The 14,675-nt window shown below is 41.7% G+C and overlaps 1 protein-coding gene across 1 annotated transcript; it reads left to right on the forward strand.

Annotated features, from left to right (window-relative positions):
* Positions 1-7,821, forward strand: LOC110538650 (cytochrome c oxidase subunit NDUFA4). The gene is made up of 4 exons (XM_021625603.2): positions 1-186; positions 6,851-6,936; positions 7,123-7,183; positions 7,572-7,821. Exons 1-4 carry the CDS (start codon positions 145-147, stop codon positions 7,626-7,628), a joined length of 246 nt encoding a protein of 81 aa, XP_021481278.1. The 5' UTR covers positions 1-144; the 3' UTR covers positions 7,629-7,821.
* The last annotated feature ends 6,854 nt before the right edge of the window (positions 7,822-14,675 follow it).

The following is a 14,675-nucleotide window of genomic DNA, read 5'->3' on the forward strand; positions in this document are numbered from 1 at the left end:
CGACAGACTGTGGTCTATCTTGAGTCAGTTATAAAAATCATTGACGTCTCTGAAACGTATCTGAAAATACGCTCAGTTACTGCCTGGCAAGGCCTACATTAATCCGGTTATTTCTGTACAAATTGGGAGAAGTAAACCCTCACAATGCTGAGCACAGTTAGCCGGCAACTTAAAAGCCACCCAGCAGTAAGTACATGTGAATTCGGGAAGTTTGCTAAATCGTATAGATTTTTTGGGGGGGGATTTGCGTCGTTCTAACGTTAACTTCGAAGCTAACCTCGATTTTTACTACGTTACTCGTTTCCCCCAAAGTCGCCTTTTCGTCATGTATTGTTGAATGATTGGAGAATGACAAGATTGAATATAACGATATGGTGTTTGCTGCATTGATCGTTGATTGACAAGTGATGGCATTTACCACAGACCGAAACGGCCCTGTTTGCTAACTTGTTAGCTACTGTAGCCAGTTGGCGCCAGTGTGGGTTATGTACTTGAAAGGGCAAGGACTCAAAAATGATTGAATGTTACTACTATTTACACTTTTTTTAAGTGGGAGGGCGCGAGCATGTTTAGTTAACGTTAGATGGTTAGTTGCTGGAATTGCGACCTGGCAAAAAAAGGCCTCAACTCGGTCAAGGACGAGGCGGTTAACCGAGGACATAACGTTACTATGCCAGTGTCACAGAGTCACGAGCCGGTGTAGTGGCCCTTTATTGAAAAAGGTTAACTAGCTATTGTCTTGTTTTGCACACTTTGTACAAAATAATAAAATGCAGTACTACAGGATATTTCTTAACGTAGCTCTTTATTAGCTAGTTATAAATGGCACGTTCACGTATCTTTAAAAAAAATTAATAACAAATCAATACATAAAGCACATGAGGGATTACAAGCATACATAGATTACAAACAATAGACAATCGAGCTAGGGGGTACAATATCACATTACAATTACACAAGGACCTTAAGGGACATGCATATACTTACAATTCTAACAGCTTTTTTGTTAGTATAGCATTTAACCGTCTTAAAATACAGTTCAATTTATTTTTGTAGGGTACGAAAATGTGGTTTTCTGTTTGTAAATTTACATTTGTGTATATGAAATTTGGCCAAAAGAATAATGAAATTAATTAGATAAAAATTATTCCGCTTATTTCTATTGTATGTAAAGAATCCAAACACTACATCTCTCCACAATAGTGTAAAATCTTCATAAATGTGTTCAATTATAAACCTACTGATGTCTTGCCACAGTTTTCTTACATGCATACAATGCCAAAAAAGATGCAAAACTGTTTCTGGGTGGTCATTACAAAAGGAGCAATTTGAGTTGATGTTTTCCTTAAACTTCTTCATATAGTGGTTGGCAGGATAATATTTATGAATAATTTTAAAGGAAACTTCCTTAATTTTGTTAACAAGTAGGTGTGTGTGTGTGGCAACATCCAAACTTTTTCCCAACAGATATTATCAATAAATCCATTCCAATAAGGCATGACATAAGGTATTGATTGATACAACATCCTGCTGAAACAAGGTTCGTATCGCTCTGTTGTTGAATGGACCAAAAGAGAAACAAATCTTTCCTACTGATAAGTCAACATGGTCAACAGAAGGCAGGCTCTGAGGGTCAGGTCTTTCCTACTGATGAGTCAACAGGGTCAATAGAAGGTAGGCTCTGAGGGTCAGGTCTTGACATGTTCCTGAATAACATAGCAACACCTGAGGGAATGGCATCTAAAACAATTGCAAAATCTTTAGATGTTCACAGGACCTTGTAAAGTGATAAGAATTCTTTATTACTGAGTAAAAGACCCTCTGCATTTACCAGTTGGCTCACCAATAGGATATTATTTTGGAACCAATATTCTAAAAACAGAGGTATTTTATACAATATATCCCGATTATTCCATATATAATATCTGTGTGGAGAAAAATTGTGTTTATAAATTAAGGACCATGACAAGAGAACCTGCCGATGAAAAGCAGAAAGTTCCACTGGAACTTTGTCAATAATATAATTGCAAAACAACATGAAGTTAAGGCCACCAAAAGTAGAGAAGACATGATGAGGAATAAAATTACAGATAGAAGTGGGTCTTCTTAGGAATTGTTTTATCCAATTGATCTTAAAAGTATTATTTAAAGTAGTAAAGTCCAGAAAATTCAGTCCACCATTCTCATAAGTGTTCATTACAACACTTTTCCTAATGTAATGGGTACAGTTTCTCCAAAGAAAGTTGAAAAGCATCTGGTCTATCTCCTTGCTTATTTTACTGTCAAGATAACATATGTTAGTCTAGAGATACCTTCAGCCTTGGTTATTAGGACTCTACCTTTTAAAGATAAGTCCCTCTAGCCATTGATTTAGTTTCTTCTGGGTTTTTTTAATAAGAGGGTTCAAATTTAGTAAGCCTCTAGACTTCTGATCCTTTGTAATGGTTATGCCTAAATATGTAAGTTCTTCTTTTACTGGAATACCATAATATGAAGGTGTCACACAATCGTTGACAGCTATGAGGTCACATTTATTAATGTTAAGATATAGACCAGACGCTTTGGAAAAGGATTGTATCACATTGATCGATATGGGAATTTGGTTAGCGTCTTTCAGAAAAAGTGTAGTATCGTCAGCCAGCTGGCTTATAATAATTATTTTACCAGCTATGGAAATACCTTGTACAGGACTATTATTTAAAGAATTTGCAAGAAGTTGGATGATTAATAAAAACAGGTACGGAGAGATAGGACAACCTTGCCTAATTCCTCTCTTTAACTCAAATCTAGGTGAGGTGCCATATTTTAATTTGATAGAGCTGTTACCATTTGCATAGAGAATCTTAATAGCCTTACACTACAAATCCCCAAAGCCAAGTCTCTCAAGGGAGTGGAAGAGAAACTGATGCTCTACTGTGTCAAATGCTTTATAAAAATCTAAAAATAATATGAAGCTATCCTCAGTTATTAGGTCTGAGTAGTCAAGTATGTCTAATACTAGTCTGACATTGTTAGAAATATGTCTGTTCCTCATGAAGCCAGACTGTGTTTCATCAATGATTGCATCCAGGACTTCTTTAATTATTTTTGCAAGTAGTAAGGCTAATATCTTATAGTCATTATTAAGACAAATTGGACGCCAGTTATCGATGAGCAGCACTTCTTTTTTAGGCTTAGGTATCAGTGTTATTAACCCCTGACTCATTGTAGGAGGGAGAACATTGTTTTTAATACTCTCTAAAAAGACTTCAAATAGGAAGGGAGCTACTTGTTCAGAAAATAATTTGTAAAATTCTGATGTAATTCCATCAACACCTGGTGATTTATTGTTCTTTAGATGTTTGATAGACTATAATCTCTTCAACTTTGATGGGTTCATCACACTGTTTAGATTCTATATCACTGATAGAGTGAACATTATTCAGTGAGTTAAAAAACATATCTGTGGTTTCCTGACAGTACGTAGAGCTATACAATTTTCTGTAAAAATTGCTACAGTATTTAGCGATTAATTTTTGGTCATCTGTAATAACACCATCAATGTTTAACTTATGGATAGTGTTATTTTTAGAGTGAAATTTCTCAAGTCTAAAGAAATAGGATGAATTCTGTTCTCCCTCCTCAATCCATTTTTTCCTAGATCTAATAAAGGCTCCTTCTGCTTTTAATTTATATATATTATCCAGTTTATTTTGTAACTCAATTAGTTCCATCTTCTCCTTCCCCGAGAGGTCGGCTGGGGACCTCTGAGAAAGGGAAGTTATCTTAATGATCACCTTTTCCTCCTCAGCTCTTCTGGTCTTAGCAAGATTACTACCATATTTTATAAGGTATTTGGACACCTCAAATTTAAAGAGCTCCCAGTTCTTGCAATAAGATTTTTCTTCACACGCCCTTTCCCAAAAGTGTGAGAGCAGATCTTTAACCTCAAATTTAACTATATCATTATTTAATAATGAGCTATTTAGCTTCCAGTAGGATGCTCTACCAAGATTAGTATCAGGGGTAAATATTTTGATATCAATGTAAATAGCCCTATGGTCTATGAGGGGAGTAGTACATATATTTGTAGTAACACACTCACCATCAATACATTTGGACATAAGCCAAAAATCTATTCTGGATTGTCTGGAACCTGTTTTGTTACTCCAAGTGAATGATTTGTCTGCCGGAAACCTCTCTCTCCATACATCATCAGTAAGATCAAACTTTTCCATAAAAAGTATTAAACCCAAATTCTGATTGGTTGGCCTACCTGGGGGCCATCTATCAGTTGAATTATCTATAGTAATGTTAAAGTCCCCTCCTATCAAAAATAACTAATTGGGAAATTTAGATAACCAATGAAGTATATGTTTCTCTATAGATTCAAGCAACTCATCATTCTCATGTTTGGTGTTGTACCCGTAGAAGTTTACAGTAATGAGTGTAATGTCATTGTAACTGATCATTCTCATGTTTGGTGTTGTACCCGTAGAAGTTTACAGTAATGAGCATAATGTCATTGTAACTCATCATTCTCATGTTTGGTGTTGAACCCGTAGAAGTTTACAGTAATGAGCGTAATGTCATTGTAACTGATCATTCTCATGTTTGGTGTTGTACCCGTAGAAGTTTACAGTAATGAGCATAATGTCATTGTAACTGATCATTCTCATGTTTGGTGTTGTACCCGTAGAAGTTTACAGTAATGAGTGTAATGTCATTGTAACTCATCATTCTCATGTTTGGTGTTGTACCCTCTAGAAGTTTACAGTAATGAGTGTAATGTCATTGTAACTGATCACAAGACAAATAAAGTGAAAAAAAAGGGGTCACATTCCGAGTGTAGAATATTACCAAAGGTATTTTTCATTGTAGTGACACCAGCAGAGTGTTCAGATCCATGGGAAAGCCAAATATCGTTGCCCCACTGTGACCTTTTGGCATCAGCCAAAATTGAGTGAGACTCTTGAAAAAAGCAAAAATCTGTTCGAAACTGTTTAGCAAATAAGGCCTCGCGCTTCACACTGTTTCGTAACCCCCTAGCATTAAGAGATAATAAAGACAAAACAGCAAAGATTATATAAAAGTATAAACTGTAGTAGGATGAGTCAAAGACGTAGGTGCAGTAAACGATAAGGAACCTGCTCATCTGAGTGAATGTGCCTTAGGAACACTGCGAGGAAGCATGAGGACTGTAGATGTGGCCAGGGCAATACATTGCAATGTCCGTACTGTGAGATGCCTAAGACAGCGCTACAGGGAGACAGGACGGACAGCTGATCGTCACAGTGGCAGACCACGTGTAACATCACCTGCACAGGATCGGTACATCCGAACATCACATCTGTGGGACAGGTACAAGATGGCAACAACTGCCCGAGTTACACCAAGAACACACAATCCCTCCATCAATGCTCAGACTGTCTGCAATAGGCTGAGAGGGCCTGGACTGAGGGCTTGTAGGCCTGTTGTAAGGCAAGTCCTCACCAGACATCACCTGCAACAACGTCGCCTATGGGCACAAACCCACTGGACCAAACAGGACTGGAAAAAGGTCTCAAAAAGTGCTCTTCACTGACTAGTCGCAGTTTTGTCTCACCAGGGGTGATGGTTGGAATCGCATTTATCGTGGAAGGAATGAGGGTTACACCAAGGCCTGTATTCTGGAGCGGGATCGATTTTCAAGGTGGAGGGTCCGTTATGGTCTGGGCCGGTGTGTCACAGCATCATCAGACTGAGATTGTTGTCATTGCAGGCAATCTCAACGCTGTGCATTACAGGGGAGACATCCTCCTCCCTCATGTGGTACGCTTCATGCAGGCTCATCCTGACATGACCCTCCAGCATGACAATGCCATACTGCTCATTCTGTGTGTGATTTCCTGCATGACAGGAATGTCAGTGTTCTGCCACGGCCAGCGAAGAGCCCGGATCTCAATCCCATTGATCATGACTGGGACCTGTTGGATCGGAGGGTGAGGGCTAGGGCCGTTTCCCCCAGAAATGTCCAGGAACTTGCAGGTGTCTTGGTGGAAGAGTGGGGTAACATCTCACAGCAAGAACTGGCAAATCTGGTGCAGTCCATGAGGACTGCAGTTGGTAGCCACACTAGATGCTGACTGTTACTGACTGCTGACTGTGTCCCCTTTGTTCAGGGACACATTATTCCGTTTCTGTTAGTCACATGTCTGTGGTACTTATTCAGTTTGTCTCAGTTGTTGGAACTTATGTTCATAAAAATATTTACACATGTTAAGTTTGCTTAAAATAAATGCAGTTGACAGTGAGAGGACGTTTCTTTTTTCTGCTGAGTTTATATGTAATCGTGACTTGAAAGACACTCAAAGGGCAAACCAATTCACACAATGAAGTTATGAAACAATGAATGCACCTGAATTGGTGGTAGAGAGCAGATTCTGGAGAGACACAAACCTTGAACATCTAAGCCACACTTACCTTCTTCACTCAACATTTTTTAATTATACCTAAGACACATTTTCTAAACACATACTATAGGCCAAAGGAATACTCTCACAAAAAGCTTCATGTCCAAAGCAGTAGCCATTTATGGAAAACCAATGGAATTTAATTTGTTCTCAAAATGATCTCAAATACCCTCACGGCACCTGTGCCTTACGTTGCCAATGCTCATCTTAGTGTGATGGACTGTGCCATCCCCAGCGGCCTCCGTAATGGATTAGTCCACTGAGACGGGCACGAATCAGACAGGTGTCTACTGTGCCATAAAAAAATCTATCGACCAAACAATCGACCAGTTGACTGAATGGGGTCAGCCATATTTCCCTTGATTGCCACCTTACCCTGTCCTCTATTATTCCCCCTAACTATTCTCTATTCCCTCCAGCTGGTCCCCCTTTTCATCTTCATCGGTGGTGGGACCGTTATGTCTGGAGCGTATCTCTTGCGCCTGGCAATGGGACCCCATGTCAGGTAAGGGCCCTTGTAGAACACGCTGCTAATAAGGCTCCAGTCCAAATGGAAACCGTCTGAAATGAGAACCGCATAGTAACTGGATTGACCTTGAGTGTTTTAGTCTTAAGTCAGACGCCAATTTCAATGTGTAGGATGGGTATATTGCTATTAGTTAAACGTTTCATTTCAATATTTATGTTGTAGTTGGAATCGCAATGGCAACCCCGAGCCATGGAACAAGACGGAACCCACACAGCAGCACAAGGTAGGTCACTCACTTACAGGATGATCCATTATGTCTGGATTAATGTATCACGATGGTCAGTGCATTAAACTTGGTCTCTGCTGCACATGGTAGTGAGCAGAGGTTGTACAGCGCAGTGAGGGAACATGTTAATGTAGTGGCTTGAGCCAAAAATGTAATTGAGCTGTCGTCTCTCTCCACTCATCCTATAGTTGAATGAATTATATCGTATAATCCTGTTAGTTTAGTAAGTAATCTGATCAGCCAATCTAATTGTCAGTCACAATAACAAACCTGGGAATGATTCTGAAAGTAAAGGCAGGTTTTTGCTTAGAATAACTTATTCATCAATATTTGATCCCTGATGGTCTTGTCCTTAAACTTTATTGTTCTTCTATTTCATTCATAGTTTTACTCAGTGAACATGGACTACAGCAAGCTGAAGAAAGAGGGTCCTGACTTCTAAAGTCTTCTGCTGGACCAAAGGCTTGAGGAAAAAAATGACTTCCCTTACACCTCTAACTTGAAACCAGTGGATGCAAAGAGGCTAAACCGCACAAGTTCTGTCCCCTTTGACCTTTTAAGTCTCTTTTTCCCCCTCATACCTCATGGTTGTGCAGCAATAAAGTGAAGGAGTCTTTTCTCCTGTGTACAGAGAATTATGTCTGTATTTCTTTGTAGTTGGTGTTCAAAGGGATTCAGGATTGATTTAATCCTAAAACATGATATTCTGGTACCAAGTTATAGGTTTGTTCTGGTTTGAAATCATGAAGTCAGTTATTTTTGTTTCCCCCACACTAGCTTGACTGTCGCTATTTTGCTTTTCCACCTTTTGTCATCCTTGCCCTCCTTTTCCGCCTGGCGGCTCTGTCTGCGTACATGTATATCATAATACGCTTGACTACGCTCCCGTGTGTAATTTACAGTATGACAACATGCTTGGTCCTGCATATGCTCACCCACAAGTTATCAGATGAGCCCTTGACATGCTCGTGCTGTGTGCCTTTGATAGATCTTCACATGGTCTGACCATCTGTTCAAGGCTGCACTGCACCATTATAGGCCATGTTGTCTGAAGGTCTGCAATCACTCACTGACTAAAACCAGGCAGGTGGGAGTAAAGGATAACAGACAAACTATAAAGGTTGGCCTTATATTAGCAACCAATAAAGCAATGATAATGTTCCCGAGAGTATTAAACGGAGCAGATGAAACCGGCTTCTCAGGGAGACTGGTGCGGAGGTGTTTCTCCTAGAATGTCATGGCTCTGCCTGATGAGTTTGTGAATGTCATCAGGTCACACTGCATCTCTCAGGCTGGGAAAACTCTGAAAAGGATGTGCAGCCAACACAACACTGGAAATGTCAAGGATGGCTTCACATTGGAATAAAACTTCCCCCACCCTCTTCAAGGCTGGAACAGGCTTTGTCTCCAATACAATAATTGTTTCAGTTAAGAGAACTGTTTCCTTCACAATTTTAATTTGTTTTACAAAGAACCCCTTTGATTACGCTGAAATATTCAAGTTGTAGAAAACTAATCTGAAGGCTGCTTTCTGTGCTTAATCGGAGACCACTGTAATTGGGGACAGGATTATTTTTCTGACAGTGAGACCTCTGCTTAGTCATACAAAATATTGTCACAATATATTATTGGTCCTCTTATGTGGGGACGGCTCCCTAGAACTGGAAGAACAGTCAATAGTGAGAAACTGTCTGTGTGCACTGTACAAAGAAAAGTTTGCATGATTTCAAGGGTCCTGGCTCACATTAACCACTGGCCAGCATTGTTACCCTTTTTCACATGACCTCTTGGTCACATCTGCCAGCAACACCAAAGACTAGCAACATCCAGAATTTACTTTTTATTTAACAAGGCAAGTCAGTTAAGAACAAATTCTTATTTACAATGACAGCCTACCAGGGAACAGTGGGTTAACTGCCTTGTTCAAGGACAGAACAACAGATTTTTACCTTGTCAGCTCCGGGAGTCGATCCAGCAACCTTTTGGTTACTGGCCCGACACTCTAACCACTAGGCTACCTGCCACCATCTCCTGCTTCATATTTTCTGACAATCTGAGTAGGTACTTGGAATGCTTCCGCCACAGTTTGTATGTGTGCATACAGGTACTAATGACATATTTACATTAATGTGTACTTTATGCTTTGCAAAGTTTTATACTTTTTTATTTATAGTACCAGTCAAAAGTTTGGACACAACTACTCATTTCAGAGTTTTAATTTATTTGTACTATTTCTACCTTGTAAAATAATAGTGAAGACATCAAAACTATGAAATGTCACATGATATCATGTAGTAACCAAAAAAAGTGTGAAACAAATCTAAATATATTTTATTTTTGAGATTCTTCAAAGTAGCCACCCTTTGCCTTGATGACAACTTTGCACACTTTTGGAATTCAGATTCACCTAGAATGCTCCTTGGTAACTACATTATTTCATATGTGTTATTTCATAGTTTGTATGTCTTCACTATTATTCTACAATTTAGAAAATAATAAAAATAAAAACCCTTGAATGAGTAGGTGTGTCCAAACTTTTGACTGGTACTGCATGTCTGTACTCGATAGACATTAGCTCTGTCACACAGGCATGTTTAGGTTACATAGCAGTTTAGCCTGGTATAATGTATCACTGGATGGCACTCAGCATTTGATGCCAATCCCAGACACCCAGGCATTCTGAGTCACATGATAATACATGCATGCACACACAGGCCAGCAGGGTTTCAATACAGAGATCTGTCTCCATGTTTGGTGAGTAGTGAATCTGAAGGTATTACGAATCGGTGGTTTCACTATTAAACGCAGCAACACTGTGGTCACATAGTTCACATGCCACCAGCCCACTTTCATTAGTTTTCAGATTCAATATACAACAGCAATAATTCTGCAATGCCCCCCTCCCTCCTTTGCTCATTCCCTCAACATCATTGTGGTTCACAGAGTTCAACCTCAATTTCAAATCTGAAGTAAACATGACATTTAGTCTTCTGATATTAATCATGTTTTCTTTGACAATTTATAACCCATTAAGGCAAAGAGCCGGGGTTTCTATCTTTACCAGAACAGTCACTGCTCTCTCTCTGGCTATATGAATGTTTACCCAGGATCATAGCATTCTCAGTAGAAGAATCCTCTGGTAAATCCGGGATATGAATATCTTAAATTAGATATATTTGCAGAGATATTTAGAGATGTAGATGGCGTCAGTGCTCTGTGCTGTGTATTATTATTCGATTAAAACAATGAAGAATAGGAATCATGAGGTGGATTTTAATGATAAACTGTACAGTACATCAAGATTTATTGCACTACAAATGAGGTTTGACAGGCAGCAGGTGACCCCTCACACCTACAGCTGTGCTGTACCGACCCCAGTGTATAATACCAATGACACGCCCTCACCTGACACGCACTGTGTGGTGATGACAGGTGGCAGGGGCTGCTAAAGGGGAAACCAGGCTCATGATTGAGTTACAGGCTGACTGTGCTAAAATCTGATTAAACTAGAGTGATGGATATGCTCATGTGTTGACAGCCCTCTCTGTCTCCAGAACTGTGGTTTCACAGGCACCCTACACACCCAGACCAGAAACGGCTGTAGTTTACCACTCCGTACATGATCACTCTCATAGTCACCCAACACGATTCTTCTAAATACCTGTCTTCCTTTGGCCTAGTTTTGTTCATTCAGAGAGAAAAGGGGCGAGGTTGTGGAGAGGTCATCTTAGCTATATTTTTCCTGTCGAAATAAAAGTTTGGCTCTTTCTCTGCTCCCTTTCTCCCACTGATCACTATCGTTCTTCCTCTGCCATCATTTTGTTATCTAATACAACTCAGTCATGCACAGACAAACCCATAGGCATATGTACAGAGTGAAGTCAATGCTGTTGTATACCAAGACAATCACATTGATCCTAGGGCTCCTTCACTCCCTCTGACAAAGTGCCATTTGCTGCAGACACCCAGAAAGGTCAGGGCTGTCGATGTAGTTTTGAGTGTTAGATTGAGTAAGGACACTGCAATTTCACAGCCAATTCAAAGGAAATACCATTGGAATGAATCAGGGACTGTGCTGGAGTCTAAGGTGCCTAGTCACTTTGGAAACATTTCCTGATTCTGAAGTTAAATGGCAGCTACTGTCTGTGTGTTATCAACACCTTTACTCGGAGTGGTAAGATACAATAGGAGAATTTAGACAACAAAAAACCACAACAGATAAACAAACATCTATATCCAAGTTCTTATCATCCATGGCATCTGTGTGTTATCTAATCTTTTCTTCAACCGTGGAAAGAAAGCAGGTCAAAATTTAAATAGCTGAAAATAGAACATCTGGCTGGGCCTTGTCAGTCACCGGTGCGTAATGAAATATGGAAATGAGGGCGCTCTTCAAAGAGATGCGGGCCTTCCGTGCCGTCTTGGGTCTCCAGCAGGCCCCTCAACAGCCCTGGTAGAACCCCGCCCCCCTGAAACACACGATGCATTTTCAGGTGCTGTGGCCCGAGCCACCAGCTCTGCCAGCTCGTTAGCGCTTGCAGACTGGCAAGGCTGGCAGGTGGCATCATTAAACTTCAAACCCGCTTTCGACCTGGGGTTCCGCCTCAAGGAGACCGCCCGCTCACACGCTTGCCAGCAGCTGATTAGCGCCACACCACCACCCAACACCCAACACACCTTACCCCCCTCTGCTACCATCACCAGCCCAAATAGAAAGCACCCTGTCTCTGGCCAAGCATAATATCTTTATCAATAACAGCAGTCTGTCTTCCTTTTGTTTTCCCCAACATCACTCTTCTCTTTTCTTCTCCTCCACTGAAGGCTGACGGCATGTCTTCCCCTGGCAATTTCCTCTGTGATTGAGTCATGAATGTTAATGGCTGAATTATTTGCTGAAATGGTCTCGTAGGATTCATTTAATGTTCACTGATAATGGAAGGGCTTTGCCTGTCTTGATAATGGTAAACTGGTGAGAGAGACAGAGCATATGTCTTTGTAGGCAGCCTGACTTTGTATTTTCATTGCCAAATTGTAGAATCATCAATGTATTTTTATATTTTGTGTAGTGATTCAACCTATGGACGACAGGATCCATTTCCACATGTTCTACTTTATTACCACAATATCTAAGAGTGACCAGAAATCCTGTGAGTCTTTCAAACTTCTACTTTCAGATCCACATGATCTCGCCATCCCTTCAGATCCCAACAGGCTGTGTCACTGACCTCCCAGTATGACATGCAAAGCCCCAGAGTGTTGTCAGGGATCTATGGCCCTCCCATTGCCCCCCCTGGTCAATCTACATAGCACAGTCTGTCACTCTAACAGCCAGAGCCTTGAGGAGGTACAGTCTAGAATTTTAAGACCCAGTGAGATTCCCTCAGTCCTGTCTCTTAATATAAATCACAGACATTTCAGTTGGAACTCTTTCTTTAATGCTGAGAGGGAGCTTTTGCCAACTGTGCCTTTTTAACTGGACAGAAGAAGATGTAATAATGTGCTCCAAAAGCACCCCCGGGAGATGTAAGGACTGCTGTGAGGAGAAACAAGAGTTTTGCTGCTGTAAGACTATAAGAAAAGGGGCCTTACTCATAATTCAGATCTTTAGCTAATGAACACGGACACCCACACAACTGAGGCAGACTCCAGGAGAAACTGGAACAGGACTGAACCAAAATGTCTTCTGACGAGGAGGGAGACAGATGTAGGTCTAAGGAAGCCCTAGAGTAAAAAATAAACACATTTAGAAATATGTGTAGCTTGTCTCTCCTTCTGCAAGGGATACAGTTTCCAGTTTTTGGATTGTTATCTTTTATGTCACGTTGTTATCTTGGTACCAGTAATTAGTGTCCAGGGCATGAGCACAAACAAATGAGCATGAGGCTAATAGGAAGACTGGTAGATCAAGCAACATTTGCTTGTTTATGTCTTATAACACTCCACTCTGTATGGCTGTAGAGATCTTCTCCATTGATTTGCCACATGAGTAGTGGCACAGAGATCACACAGTTACTCTCATCAACTTCACAGCCTTGGGGCTTTGACACAATCCAGTGAACCCCACTATGCTGTTCCTCCTGAGTTAGGACTGGCTTCTCATCATGTTGTCACACAGTGCACACAAAGAAGTCATAGGGGACCACAGACAGAAATGTTCCACTGCCTTATTGCAGTGGATTGCTGGGTATGTTACTGTAGCTCTCAACATGACCGCTGATGAAAATGAATATACATTCATACACTTTCTGTGAGTTGGGGTGAAAAGCATAGGCCTCCGAAGATCTCGTCACGACTTCTACCGAAGTCGGTTACTCTCCTTGTTCGGGCGGCGTTCGGCAATCGACATCACCGGCCTTCTAGCCATCGCCGATCCACTTTTCATTTTCCATTTGTTTTGTCTTTTTCTTACACACCTGGTTTCAATCCCCCAATTACCTGTTCATTATTTAACCCTCTGTTCCCCCATATTTGTTTGTGAGTGATTGTTTCTATGTAGGAAGGTCCGTTAATGTGGGCTCTGTTCTTGTATTGCATTTATTATATGTTGAGTAAAATAAGTTTATTTACTCATATCTGCTGTCCTGCGCCTGACTCCTATACACCAGCTACACACAGACTTCCTTACAGAATCACTCACCTGAAAGAATGGAGGCAGCAGGAGCAGACGCCATCCCTTCAGAGATAGAGGAGCGTGTTCAGCAGCACGCGACCATATTGCAACATCTGGGCACCGCCATGGATCGCGTGCTGCAGAAGATGGATCGTTGGGAGAGAGGAGGTTTTTCCAGTGCCTCCACCAGCCCCACTACAACAGGTCCCACTGTCCACTCCTCTTCCACCTGGTCCCAGCGGGATTCGACTCGCACTCCTGAGGGAGTATGATGGGACGGATGCCGGATGCCAGGGGTTTCTACTACAGCTGCAGCTCTACCTGGCGACCGTCCACCCGGGTCCTTCGGGGCGTGAGAGTGTGCCCTCGTCTCCTGCCTCTCAGGCAAAGCCCTGGAGTGGGCCAACGCCGTATGGAGTGAGGGAGACGCGGCGTTGGACCATTACGCAGAGTTCGACCACCCGCCTGAGGGTCGAGCAGCGGGTGAACGTCTGCTCCACCTGAGGCAGGGGACAACGAGCACGCAGGATTTCACCTTGGACTTCCGGACCTTGGCCACCAGCGTGGGATGGAACGACAGGGTCCTGATCGATCACTACAGGTGCAATCTGCACGAGGTCGTCCGTCGGGAGTTGGCCTGCCGAGACACCACCCTCACATTGGACCAGCTGGTGGACATGTCCATCCGACTGGATAACCTGCTGACTGCATCCGGACATCCGGATCGGGACCTGTCAATTTGGCTCTCGCCTTCTGTAAGAAGAGGGCGACTAAATTACCACCTCATCGACGGGGGGGATTGTGCGATAAATCTCCTGGTAGACGCAGCACTTCCCAGGAGTCACGTGTATCCTCTGTCACAGGAGGAGACGGTGGCTA

The sequence above is a fragment of the Oncorhynchus mykiss genome, chromosome 12, assembly GCF_013265735.2.
Source record: "Oncorhynchus mykiss isolate Arlee chromosome 12, USDA_OmykA_1.1, whole genome shotgun sequence".
Classification (NCBI taxonomy): domain Eukaryota; kingdom Metazoa; phylum Chordata; class Actinopteri; order Salmoniformes; family Salmonidae; genus Oncorhynchus; species Oncorhynchus mykiss.

What these genes read in the sequence shown, in the direction of transcription:
- LOC110538650 (XM_021625603.2), top strand. Translation starts at nt 145, where the DNA reads ATGCTGAGCACAGTTAGCCGGCAACTTAAAAGCCACCCAGCA. An exon ending in GCAATGGGACCCCATGTCAG is followed by an intron (nt 6,937 to 7,122) that starts GTAAGGGCCCTT and finishes TTTATGTTGTAG; the next exon opens with TTGGAATCGCAATGGCAACC. An exon ending in AACCCACACAGCAGCACAAG is followed by an intron (nt 7,184 to 7,571) that starts GTAGGTCACTCA and finishes TTTCATTCATAG; the next exon opens with TTTTACTCAGTGAACATGGA.